The 12334-nt window shown below is 42.5% G+C and overlaps 1 protein-coding gene across 1 annotated transcript in view; it reads right to left on the reverse strand.

Moving 5' to 3' along the window:
- Positions 1–708: 708 nt before the first annotated feature.
- plekhh1 (pleckstrin homology domain containing, family H (with MyTH4 domain) member 1) overlaps positions 709–12334 on the reverse strand; it is a 32163-nt gene continuing 20537 nt past the window's right edge. Inside the window, exons 19-30 of the mRNA XM_079458848.1 lie at positions 12207–12319; positions 8801–8977; positions 8617–8714; positions 8203–8380; positions 7944–8099; positions 7744–7841; positions 7520–7661; positions 7295–7434; positions 6997–7126; positions 6765–6848; positions 5891–6037; positions 709–2563 (exon numbers count right to left, since the gene is read on the reverse strand). Of these exons, the coding sequence (XP_079314974.1) occupies positions 2381–2563; positions 5891–6037; positions 6765–6848; positions 6997–7126; positions 7295–7434; positions 7520–7661; positions 7744–7841; positions 7944–8099; positions 8203–8380; positions 8617–8714; positions 8801–8977; positions 12207–12319 (1646 nt within the window). The 3' untranslated portion in view covers positions 709–2380. The remainder of the gene's footprint in view (positions 2564–5890; positions 6038–6764; positions 6849–6996; positions 7127–7294; positions 7435–7519; positions 7662–7743; positions 7842–7943; positions 8100–8202; positions 8381–8616; positions 8715–8800; positions 8978–12206; positions 12320–12334) is intronic.

Raw genomic sequence — 12334 nt, forward strand, 5'->3', positions numbered from 1 at the left:
CGAAGTTAAATCATGCGAATGGGAAAGTCTAACCCCTCATCTTTACTCAAAAATACCCTAAGCAACAAATGCGTGCAATGGCACATCAACACTGCAGTTATTGATCAAAACTGTCAGCTATATAACTCATATTAACATTATTGCCATTTAGCATTTCAAGAGTGTCATGGCTCTATTCCCAGTGCTTGAATTTTGAGCTAGGCCTACGTATATTTTTCTGCAGAAAGCAGCAATGAAAAGCAGACTTTCCCTAATTAAATATTACAAGTAGCTTAGAAAGAGTCTGGCTAAGTTATGAGCATATAACTGTATTACCTTCGTATATACACGTATATCCCCTGGTTAATTTTCAAATGCGAATTTATTGCAGGCTATTGGCAGGAAAATACCATTAGCACTTTGACCAGCCTGGATTTAAAGAGCAGAGAAATCAACCCCATCCCATGAACCTTCTCATTTATTAGTCAATTTATTCCTGCAATATAAGAACAAGTGATTCTAAACAAACTGCTTTATTAAAGCAGGTACTGCGACTATATTTTTGGATGGAGATGCAGCTCATGCAAAAAATAACCTAACAACTGAGTAGCAAAAAAGAGAAACTACTATATTGTGCACAAAATATAACTTACCCCTTTGCTTTTATTGTAAAGGTCAAGCATACATATTTTATTTACTAAACCTCTAAAAGAAAATGACAGATTGAAAGACGGCAGCACAATGAAGGTTTTATTTTCAACAATCTCTATACAAGTTTGTTTGTACCACCACATTTTTAGACATCTTTGCAGTGACAAAAGTAACTTTATTTCTAAGCCAACTTTCTCAAGTTTAAAAAAAAAACTAAGCTGGTTAAACAAAAGAAATTGATTACACTAAAACATGTTTAAAAAACATAATTCTAAAATAAATATTTAAAATACAGAAACAGTGGTTTCATAGAATAATTCAAGTTACTGGTTTTATTATTGTAGCTCTTTTCAAAATGTCCTCCCTATAATGCTGTGCCCCCTTATTTCTTAAAAAAACTTCAATATTAAGGCATACAGTGAACTTATTCAATGATCTGTTTTAAAAACAGATGCAGAGTAATTCACACTGTACTTTTTGACGGCTAAAAACATGTTGTATCTTTCAATGTAGCATTGTATTGATATACTAAGAAATATGCTAGGCTACGTTTTCTTTCGAGATCTTAACTGCTAGGGAATTATACAGAAACAATGAAAAAACATGACAATGACAAACTTCGGCAAGTTACAAAGTCCACAAACACACATGTTCCTGCACATATTAATGTTGTGTTGAGAAAGATGTGGGGTGCTCTGTCATTCTTTTAAAAAGGGAATAAAAAGTGTCTATGTCCTTCTGCATCTCAATATTACCAGTTTGGCTCAGATTAAGCATTAGGGTTGGCACTACAATAGCATGTGACGAAAGATTTCTGTTACGATCTAGAAAAACACATAGTGCTGATTATCATGTGATTCCCTGCATGGACATTGATTTAGTCATGCAATGAATGAGACTCAACCCTGTTATAGATGTCAGACATCACGTTACTAGACGTGCCCCATTTCAGCTGGCCATTTCAATAAAATCACATTACACTCAGTTAGGAAATTAGAGCTATATAGAACAGTTTACCATGCAAGCATAACCATAGCTAGCTAGTTGGTTAGCTACTTTCCAACATACAATGTGTATTTAATGTACTCAAGATAATTGTCTGTGTAGTGTTTTTAAGTGAATTCACTGTATGGACTTCAATAACTTACAGCACAGTACCTTTAAGTAATGTACCATATCCGGAACAAACATAGAACGCTAAACTAAAATCTGAAGAATTCCTATTATGCACAAATTAAAAAAATCAACTGTAATTCCACAAGGCACCAGTTTAGAGAATATAAACTCCAACATTTTTGTATTTCAGACAATATATACAAAGTTGGAGCTACACTGACTTGGTGGGGGATTACGGCGAGTCTCCATTCGTAAAGCCACCCTGATCAAGAAGTGTGCAAGTAGTTGACCTATTCACATACAACACAGTCTCACAGGAATTCCTGACATTGTCACGAACTGTAATCTATTAATTCGAATGAATAGATTCCACATTTCGTGCCAATGCCACAAACTGCCTTGAAACTGGATTGTCACATTATAAACGAATATGCGAATAACTATTAAGTATATATCCTAAACTGTGATGAGTTTATGATATGAACTTTAATAGTTAAAACTAACTTTCCAACACAAGTGTGAATAATACTATCACTAACTAGCTAAATGATCTGACTGCGGTTTAAGAGTTTGAAGAGGACATTTGTATCTGTGCATGCAGTCTTTTTAAAGAACAGTCAATGTATCAAAGAATTTAAAGAAGAGTGGGGCATTTAGTAGTGTATGTCATTGATGGAAAGTGTTTGCTGTCTGCGTCCCATAGACTTCTGTCTCCTTGAGGTCCCAGTGCAGAGCCTTGGGTCTGGTTGCTGGTACCTGGCAAACTGGAGGTCCAGTAATTGATATAACTAGCCATGAGAAGAGTCAGTTCCAGGATCTAAAAATAGAAGAAGAGAGAACAAGCAGTATTAGTGAAGCGATAGAACAACTTTAGCAGTTAAACCCTCTGTATTTGTAAGTTGGAGACCAAAAATAGTTACAAGAACGGAGCTCATAAGCACATCCCATACGAATTCTCATAGTATCATAATGCTGTATGGTATGAAAATGTTATAAAGCACATCTGAAACCCTCAATAAATACATCAAGATGAAAACCATCGAGGCTTATTCGTGGAGGAAGGATGAGTTTAACTTGGCTTTCAGACACTTTTAAAGTTCTGACGCCCACGCCTGAGATCGCTTTAGTGTGTTGGGACACTTGACGCACAAGCAAATGCCTTTAGCACCCATTTCATGCTGGCTGCATTTCTGAAGTCTTCTGCAAATATAACTTATGAGTGTGAGCTGCGCTAGGTGCAGAGAAAGTGGCGCATCCTGCATTTTCCACGCGTTTTAGACGTTAAAGGCCCCTAAACAATACACACCTTCCTCATGTCGTGACCGTGGTGGAAGAACCCAATTGCAGGCAGCGTTGGTGATGAAGGGGTTAAACTGAGACTTTAATATAAAACACAAAACAAACACCCGCAATGGGGAGAAAACACTACGCAAAACTAAAATACAAAATTGAAAACAAATACTTCCCACATGGGGGGCAAAAACAAACTGCTAGAAAAACAAGAACAAGAAACTAGAGCTATACAAACAAGATACAGGAACCAGGAACACCACATACAGCGCAGGGACATGTACAGGATACAAGTAAAACGAACAAGCACAAGACAATAGACATGAGGGCATCTTATAGGAAAACTAACAAAGGAGATAACAATGGGCAGGTGTGGGTAATGAGACACAGGAGGAAAGCAATACTAGGAACGAGAGGGGCGGGGCCAATGACGAGAGAGAACACATATTATGTCCTGATTGACCATAATATGTTTCTCTCCACATAAAACACGTGGGTCTGTCATGATTCTGCCCCTAGACCAGAAAACCAAGACAAGATTAGGCAGAATCATGACAGAACCCCCCCCTTAATGAACGCCCCCTGGCGTTCACCAAGGGAGAACACTAACAAGACAAGACCGACTGGGAAACAGACAACAACCAACAAAACATGGTAAACACAATTAGGGGCAGACAAGAATACATGATAAAAGGGTTGGGGTGACATACTAAAAATAACAAACAAGGGAGGGGGGGGAGGGGGAACAACAAAGTTCATGGGGGGAACACATGAGTCCATGGGGGGAAGTCCAAAAGGGTTGGAATAAGGGGGAACAGCTCTTGTCCCTGGCGCTCGGAAGCGCGGAGTCCCAGGGGACTTAGGGGACACCCTGGGGGGCGGCGCTCGAGAGCGCGAAGTCCCAGGGGCTGTAGGAGTCCCCGGCTGAGGAACATGGCTTGAGGCCGGCTGGAAGGCCGGCTGGGGAACAGGGCTTGAGGCCGGCTGGAAGGCCGGCTGGGGAACAGGGCTTGAGGCCGGCAGGAAGGCCGGCTGAGGAACAGGGCTTGAGGCCGGCTGGAAGGCCGGCTGAGGAACAGGGCTTGAGGCCGGCTGGAAGGCCGGCTGAGGAACAGGGCTTGAGGCCGGCTGGAAGGCCGGCTGAGGAACAGGGCTTGAGGCCGGCTGGAAGGCCGGCTGAGGAACAGGGCTTGAGGCCGGCTGGAAGGCCGGCTGAGGACTTGGGACCACCGGACTTGGGACCACCGGACTTGGGACCACCGGACTTGGGACCACCGGACTTGGGACCACCGGACTTGGGACCACCGGACTTGGGACCACCGGACTTGGGACCACCGGACTTGGGACCACCGGACTTGGGACCACCGGACTTGGGACCACCGGACTTGGGACCACCGGACTTGGGACCACCGGACTTGGGACCACCGGACTTGGGACCACCGGACTTGGGACCACCGGACTTGGGACCACCGGACTTGGGACCACCGGACTTGACGGGACCACCGGACTTGACGGGACCTCCGGACTTGACGGAACCACCGGACTTGACGGGACCACCGGACTTGACGGGACCACCGGACTTGGGACCACCGGACTTGACGAGACCACCGGACTTGAGACCACCGGACTTGAGACCACCGGACTTGAGACCACCGGACTTGAGACCGCCCTCCGTTGCCTCTTCCTCCTCAGCCGAGCCACCCGCCTGGTGGGCAGCTGAAGGAATGACGAGAAGGGCACGGGCGGCTCGGGATTGGAGGCCTCGGACGAGGACCCCCAGGATTCCCGTCTCCCACGCTTGCCACCAAAGCTGACTGCGGGTGAGGAGGCTGTAGGTGGTGGAGCAGATGGTGTGGTGATGCCCATAACCCCGATCTGCAGGGCACGACCCTCTGGAACTGCGGCCAGCGGAGATGAATAGCCAAGTTGGCCTGAGATCCTGAGCTCAGAGCGTGCGACGGCGCATCTCCACACATCCTCAAACTCCAACGGCTTCAGCGATCTCATCTCCGCTGGCGAAAGAGGGTCCCTCAGACCGGCGTTAAAAAGCACCGCCAGCTCCTCCTCACCACGGACCATCTCCTCTGCGACATCCAGGAACCTGCCCAAATAACTTTCCAAGTCACTATTCCCTTGTTGGACGCCGCAGAGAAGACGAGGCTTCCGGGCCCGTGTGGTCATTGCTGCCTGCTGGGTTCAGTAATGGCTTGTTCGTTCTGTCGTGACCGTGGTGGAAGAACCCAATTGCAGGCAGCGTTGGTGATGAAGGGGTTAAACTGAGACTTTAATATAAAACACAAAACAAACACCCGCAATGGGGAGAAAACACTACGCAAAACTAAAATACAAAATTGAAAACAAATACTTCCCACATGGGGGGCAAAAACAAACTGCTAGAAAAACAAGAACAAGAAACTAGAGCTATACAAACAAGATACAGGAACCAGGAACACCACATACAGCGCAGGGACATGTACAGGATACAAGTAAAACGAACAAGCACAAGACAATAGACATGAGGGCATCTTATAGGAAAACTAACAAAGGAGATAACAATGGGCAGGTGTGGGTAATGAGACACAGGAGGAAAGCAATACTAGGAACGAGAGGGGCGGGGCCAATGACGAGACTGGAGAGAACACATATTATGTCCTGATTGACCATAATATGTTTCTCTCCACATAAAACACGTGGGTCTGTCATGATTCTGCCCCTAGACCAGAAAACCAAGACAAGATTAGGCAGAATCATGACACCTCAAGCATTTCTTAATTTCTTCCAAAAACTGATGGGGACATGTCCCACCTGCAAATAACGCCTATGGTTCTACCTTTTGTAACTTGGCACTCCTTACCTTTGGTTTAACCATTGTGAATAAAAGTTTATCTACAGTCTTCTTGCCCAAAACTTGGTCTTTAATCTGGCTGACCACAACCATGAAGTCCTCCCTGCAGCCCCCAAAGGTGATCACCGACTGGTATGGATATGTGACTAAAGGATGCTACAGAAGAACAAACACACAACTGATAAATGTCTTATTAAAAGAAAAACACAAAGTAATTTCACAGATCATGCATGTGACATTTAATAGAAAGGAATGTTCTCGTAGATCTTGTAGAAATCTATTTCGAAGAGGTTCAACCAAATAACGAAGAGGTTCAACCAAAAATGATGCGAAAGAGCAAGAAATTTTTATTTTCATTGAGAACAACAGGACCAAGCAAACGTATAATATGTAGTAGAGAAGGCAGGCAATTACACAAGCTTTTGAGAATGTCCTGCTCAGTAAAAAACTGCCTATGTGGCCAGACAGATAAAATATACACTAAAAGGATTAGGAGTAAATGTAGTCATGGAGGCAACAATGCACCGAACCAAAAGAGGGCGCAACAGTCCTTCATTTGTTATTGTTTAAAGGGAACCTCTGCCCAAAAATGAAAATGCTGCCATCAATTACTCTCCCTCCAGAAGTATAACATCCCTAGAACCAACATTTTCCCCAAGAATGCATATTAAGGTAGTTTGGCAAGATTTCTGACTATGATGTTAATTTTTAATGAAGTTTATAATCTGTAATACAAAATAAAAATATTATGGTTCTACACTGTAGAATAGTCGTATTATAAGTGTTAAGTGTAATGGTACTGCACACATTTCAGATCTTTCTTGCAGTTAATGTGGTTTCTTACTGAAATGTTAAGTGAGTCTCCACATCCACTCACACTCACCATGGTGTAATCCAGAACACTCAGTCCATCTTCATTAACAGCCAGCCACACTTGAGTTTGGTCTATTGAAGAAGGCGGCAAAGGCTACACACACACACACACACACACAGACACACACACATGAAGGATGAAAAGGAATCAACTAGGTATGTCTGAAAATCTTTGTATGTGGTAAATCACATTTTGGCAGCACTTACGGAAACGATGTCACCTTGATTAGGTCTGAACTTACCTTGGCACTGAACAGCTTGGCCCCGAAAAGGGGCCATTTGCGGGCCACAGTCAGATAGATTCTCACACATTCTGAGGCTGTGCACCCACGCAGAACAGACCACTTAGTGGCCAAACGCTCTGCAAGGTCCCTGTGGAACAGAGTGACCATTCAAATTGATTATTTGTTATTATACATAAATCAAAATAATATGTATTCAATTATATTGTACCGTTTGTATAATATTAAGAGTAGCCTATATAGTCAAGTGAAGTGAGATTACTAATACAGTATGTGAATAAGAATATTGCGAATTTACCTGAGAAGTTCAATGCTGCATTCCTGCTTGTAGCGTTTGGGGTAAAAGCGATCCAGCACCTGCAGAAGTATCTGTTGGGTTTTCGACTGAGGAGAACTAGCAGGAGACACTGCAGATCGATCTAGATCACCATGCTCAATCTACAAGATACATTTGAGATGCGTTTGGCTCCAAGAACCTCAGACATCCTTGCCTAGACATTCACAAACTCTCCTTTACACCCACCTGTGCCATGAGCGCAGCCACTTCCAGGCCCAGCTCCTTGCTGACAGGAAAGTGACCTTGTTGTACCTCTTGATTTTCTTGATAAGCCAGCAGGAGGCGTTCTCGTTCAGTTTCTCCCTTAGCCTGGGCTCGGAAACAAAGCCTGAACGCAAGATTGAATAAACTTACAACATGAACACGACAAACAAATGTTTAATCGTCAAATTCCGAACAGGACCACGAACCTGCTCTTGTAAGTCAAGCGGACAATACGAGTTCCTTCATATTTTCCTGGATGAAGTTCTTTCAAAGCCTGTTCCCACTTGGAGATAACGTCACAAATCTGTACCAGATAAAAACATATGGTCAATCATTACCGTACGATTTTCTTCAGACATCAGACAACTGCAAAATACATTCTGTAAATGAAGTAAAACTATCAAACCTTATAGCTGGGCTGCAGGCAGTGTTCCAGATCTTTTCCAGAGGGGTCGTCAGTAAATAGCGCAAAACCGGAAATCTGGGGCCTCCTCATACCTGTCCTCTGATTCAATGTCTTCAGGAATTCCTCTACTGTGGTAGAACCATCAAAACCTACCACCTGCAGAAAAGAGCGAGATGCTTATATGACAAGACATCATATCTTTGAAGTAGCTGTGAGTTTGAAAGAACTCTGTAAATTCTGGTCAGTTCTGTGCGTGCACCTCATAAGTGTTGTTCATGAAGTGCACCGGTATGCTGAAGGGCAGAGAGTGATGATAAGGGTTTCTCAACAAAATAGACAAAACCTCCATCCGTGAGGGTTTGGCCTCTCTCTCTCCGTTCTGTAAAGTTCTCTCCACTGATCGCTGACAGTACACAGCATATTTTCCAACTTCAGTTCTGTGGGAATAAAGACAGATGTAGTATGGTCTGGATACAAACATTTAAATATAACGTTAATATAACAGTCTTGTGGATTTGCGGAAAAACAAGCGTGCTATGGAGTTTGTAAAAGATGGGTTATAAAGAGTGCATATTTCTACTGTTGGGGCCCAAATGCCTGAAATCGCTTAGAGCCCCCATATCCCCAAGTCCGCCGGCACTGCATTCATAAGTGGGAGTTTGCAGCCACTGACCTGGGATCTGCGTTGCGATGCAGGTACTGTCTCAGGTACCAAAGAAAGTGATGTTGAGGCAGGAAGAGTGCCACAGACAATGATAACAGCTGCCAGCACTGAAATAATAAGAGAATATATAAATTGTTTCATACTGTATGATGATACTCAATTGAGTGTATGTGTGTGTAAATATGACACTGACCTGTGTGAGGGAGTAGTGGTGAGGGGTACGGCAGTTGGTTTGTTTGATCAATTGGCAGTACATCTCATTCTGGAGCTCTGGATGTGTTAGACACACCTGCAGTGCATTCTGGGCCAGCGAGGTGTGGTAGTCTATGGAGGGAGACTCCACCAGCACATTAATGAAGAGCTGACATGACTGCAAGAGGAAATAAAAGACAAACATATTGAAGTATCCCTGTTTACAAAAGATTAGTATTCACTAACATACACACATTTTTCTATGAAATCTGAAATATTTGTGAATCTGGAGGAAAGTATTCGGGAAGGTCTGTGTGGCGAGCAGGGCGGGACGAGAGCTCGTTGTCAATCGAGTCAGCTGCGCATGCACCGGTCTCGCATCTCTCCCAGAGGAGCTCCGAAAGCATTAGAGAGGAGCGACAACAGGGAAGGGCGAGAGAGGACCAGGCCTGGACTTTATGTTCTGTTTTATTATATTTGTGGGCATTTTACTTTCGTTTTGTTGTTTGTTTATGTTATTTAAAGCTTGTTAAGTTCGGCGGTTCCCGCCTCCTTCCTTCCTTTTATTGAACCGTGTTAGAGTCTGTTTTACGTGCAAATGACTCTTAATTTACTCATATATTTGCGGATGTTTCATGAATGAGGCCCATTGTACGTTGTAGTTTGTGTATTGGCTGTGATGTTGCATTTTGTGTGATATGCCAAGTTCTGCCAACTCACAGTTTCTGATAAGCCCAGCACAGCCGGCAGATGGCGAGCCCTTTACAGAACCTGCTACAACACACAGCTGGTTCTGCGGTCGGGACGCTCAGACGGCGCATGCAACGACACGCTTTACTTTCTTATTAACATTCCATTTCAGTCTTTACAGAAATCCTTACAATGCAAATTAAATCAAGTCAGGATGCAGCAGTCAACCCCCCCATTCATTACTTCAGAGTGGGAGGCATTTTCTTTCAGTCTCAAATGAATACCTAAAAAGCCTGTCTTGATCTTCAAAGAGCACAATGCTAGCTCCTGAGGATATGCCATTGAACTGTAAATAGGGCTTAATGTCTGCAAGCCTCTAGAGAACGAGGATCTCAATAGGAAACGGGAGCCTGAGGAGACGGCATGAGAGACTGAAACGAGACGATCTCTCCAAACACTGTCAGTGATCCTCTTTGAACTCAGAATGAAATGTTTAGGCCTGTCCTCAAATTGAGACACGTTACAGCGCTGGTGCCGTTTCCCACACAAAGAGCGCAACAGTGACTAGGTCAAAGTGGTGATGATGCTTTTAAGCCAGACTTTGCCAGTAGTGAACAATGATTTTACAAAATCCAGTCCTGTGATGAATCGCAATAATTCATATATGAGACAGGGACATTTATACACAATATTCAGTATAGTTATCAAACCACAATCATTTTACCTGATGAATCCTGAAGGTTTAGTGTGTCATTTTTGCATCACCCAGCATCAAGCAGAATTACAAACATTCCGACTCATTCCCTATACAGTATCTTCTTATCTTCCCCATTGTTCAACTAGCTGAGTAAATGTTGTTAGGCCAAAATGGACAATATGTTTTGGTGTTCAAAGTGGCAGACAAAATATTAACTTTATATTTAGTATGTGTTCACCGACAAGGTTTAAACCGGAAATCTTTAGAATGTAAACACAAACCCATCACACGCTGCCTTGGTAACACAAGAGACTGAGCTATAATGCCTCTTGGTGCATTCTTCAGCACGCTTAAGCACGGTTAGACAAAAGTGTGGAAAATTTCTTGCTGATAAATGTTTGTAATCGTGCCGTGTCGAACCAGGCACGATAACCGCAACCGTTCCAGACTGTGCTTAAAACGGTTCTTCGCGATGGTGGAAATTGAACCATAAACAACTTGGACTGACATCTTTAAATTTGCACACCAGTTTAAAGATGTTTTCTAAGGCATATTTATTCTAAGCTGTTTAAATGTCCTAAGTCAACTAAGGCGTACTCCTGGTCTAATTTAACCCAGGGATGCACAATATTGTATTTTTGCCAATATCTGATATGCCAAAATATTTGTTGATAAAACTGATGCAGATACTGACATCTCCCCAGATATATTTCTTCCTCTTGTTTACTTGGAATCTTTTAATTTTATTTATTCACACAAATAAATAATTTAACTTTCATTACTGTATGAATGAAATATACATGGATTCTAATTAAAGGTACTTTAGTTCTTCGCTAAAGAGCAGTGAGTGTTTTTGTATTTATTTGGGGTTTATTATATCCGGGTTTATTTTGCTGGAATTTAGCATACTGATACACATATAACTGTTTTCATTCAATGAAGACACAACTGAATGTGTATTTTGAGAGTATAGGCACAATAAAATGCAAAAGAGTACTTAGTTCTGTATTCACAACCAGCGTTCTGTGGATGCTCATATGTTAGAAGAACAGTGTGCAAGTAAGATTGCTTGTACATTTACAATGTTGTGACTAACACACATGCAAAAGATAAACTTGTGCCTAAAAGTGTGCCTAATCTTAGCTTTATATGTCAAACCAGGCCTTAAACATATACATTTGGGTGCCTTAACACAAAGTACCACTGAGCCAGCATTGCATTAGCAGCGCAAAAGCTCAGGCCCTCAATTTCCAGGGGAAACATACATACTGATAAAATGTATAAACCTGAATGCTATTGGAAGTCGCTTTGGATAAAAGCATCTTCCAAATGCATAAATGTATGACTTCAGTTCTTTTTCTGAAGCTGAATTTATTGTAATTTTATACACTAGTTTTAAAGCTACAATCTGTAACTTTTGTCATCACCTCTGTTTGAAATAAAATTACAGGTGTTATCTTTACACGAGTTAAAAACTAATTATGGCAAACTGACATTTTCTGAGAAATCATTCCTGTTTTTTTCAATTACAGATTCATATACATTTTTAACCAAATAAACGTACATATTGCAGCTTTAATGTTCTCGCCACAATACAGATTCTCATGATCTTCGCCAGTTATAAAACTTGTAGTCTTGCCAACTACTTTTTCAAAGCATAGCTTAACTACTTCTATATATTATGAGTACTTTAGCTTGTAGCTCGGCAAGAAGCGGTATCAAAGCAGCTTTCCCAACATGGCTACACAGAGGAAGAGATATGCCTCAATCCGAGCCAAATCCAGCTAGTTATGTCCTCAGTTTTAATGAGAACAGGGCCTCTCATCCCTGCCTTTGATCCTGCTGTGGGAGACACAACTCTCACACACATATGACAGAAGAGCACCACAAACCCTCTGAAATGTCTGAGAAATTAAGTGAGCAGATAAAGAAAACAAGAGGAAATATAGTCTAAAGCGTCTCTCAATTAAGTAGACAGGAGGATAAAACCAGTGGAATCACAACACGGATAGACATTCACCTTAAAAAGCTTGAGAGCCTCTGTTTGAAGTGCTTCAGAAGGCAGCGTGGTGAGGGGGGAGTGCAGACCCTCCTTACTGAAGCACAGCACTCCATGTTTCCACAGGGCCGAATCTGCACGAACACACC

The sequence above is a fragment of the Barbatula barbatula genome (assembly GCF_947034865.1).
Source record: "Barbatula barbatula genome assembly, chromosome: 6".
In the NCBI taxonomy this organism is placed as follows: domain Eukaryota; kingdom Metazoa; phylum Chordata; class Actinopteri; order Cypriniformes; family Nemacheilidae; genus Barbatula; species Barbatula barbatula.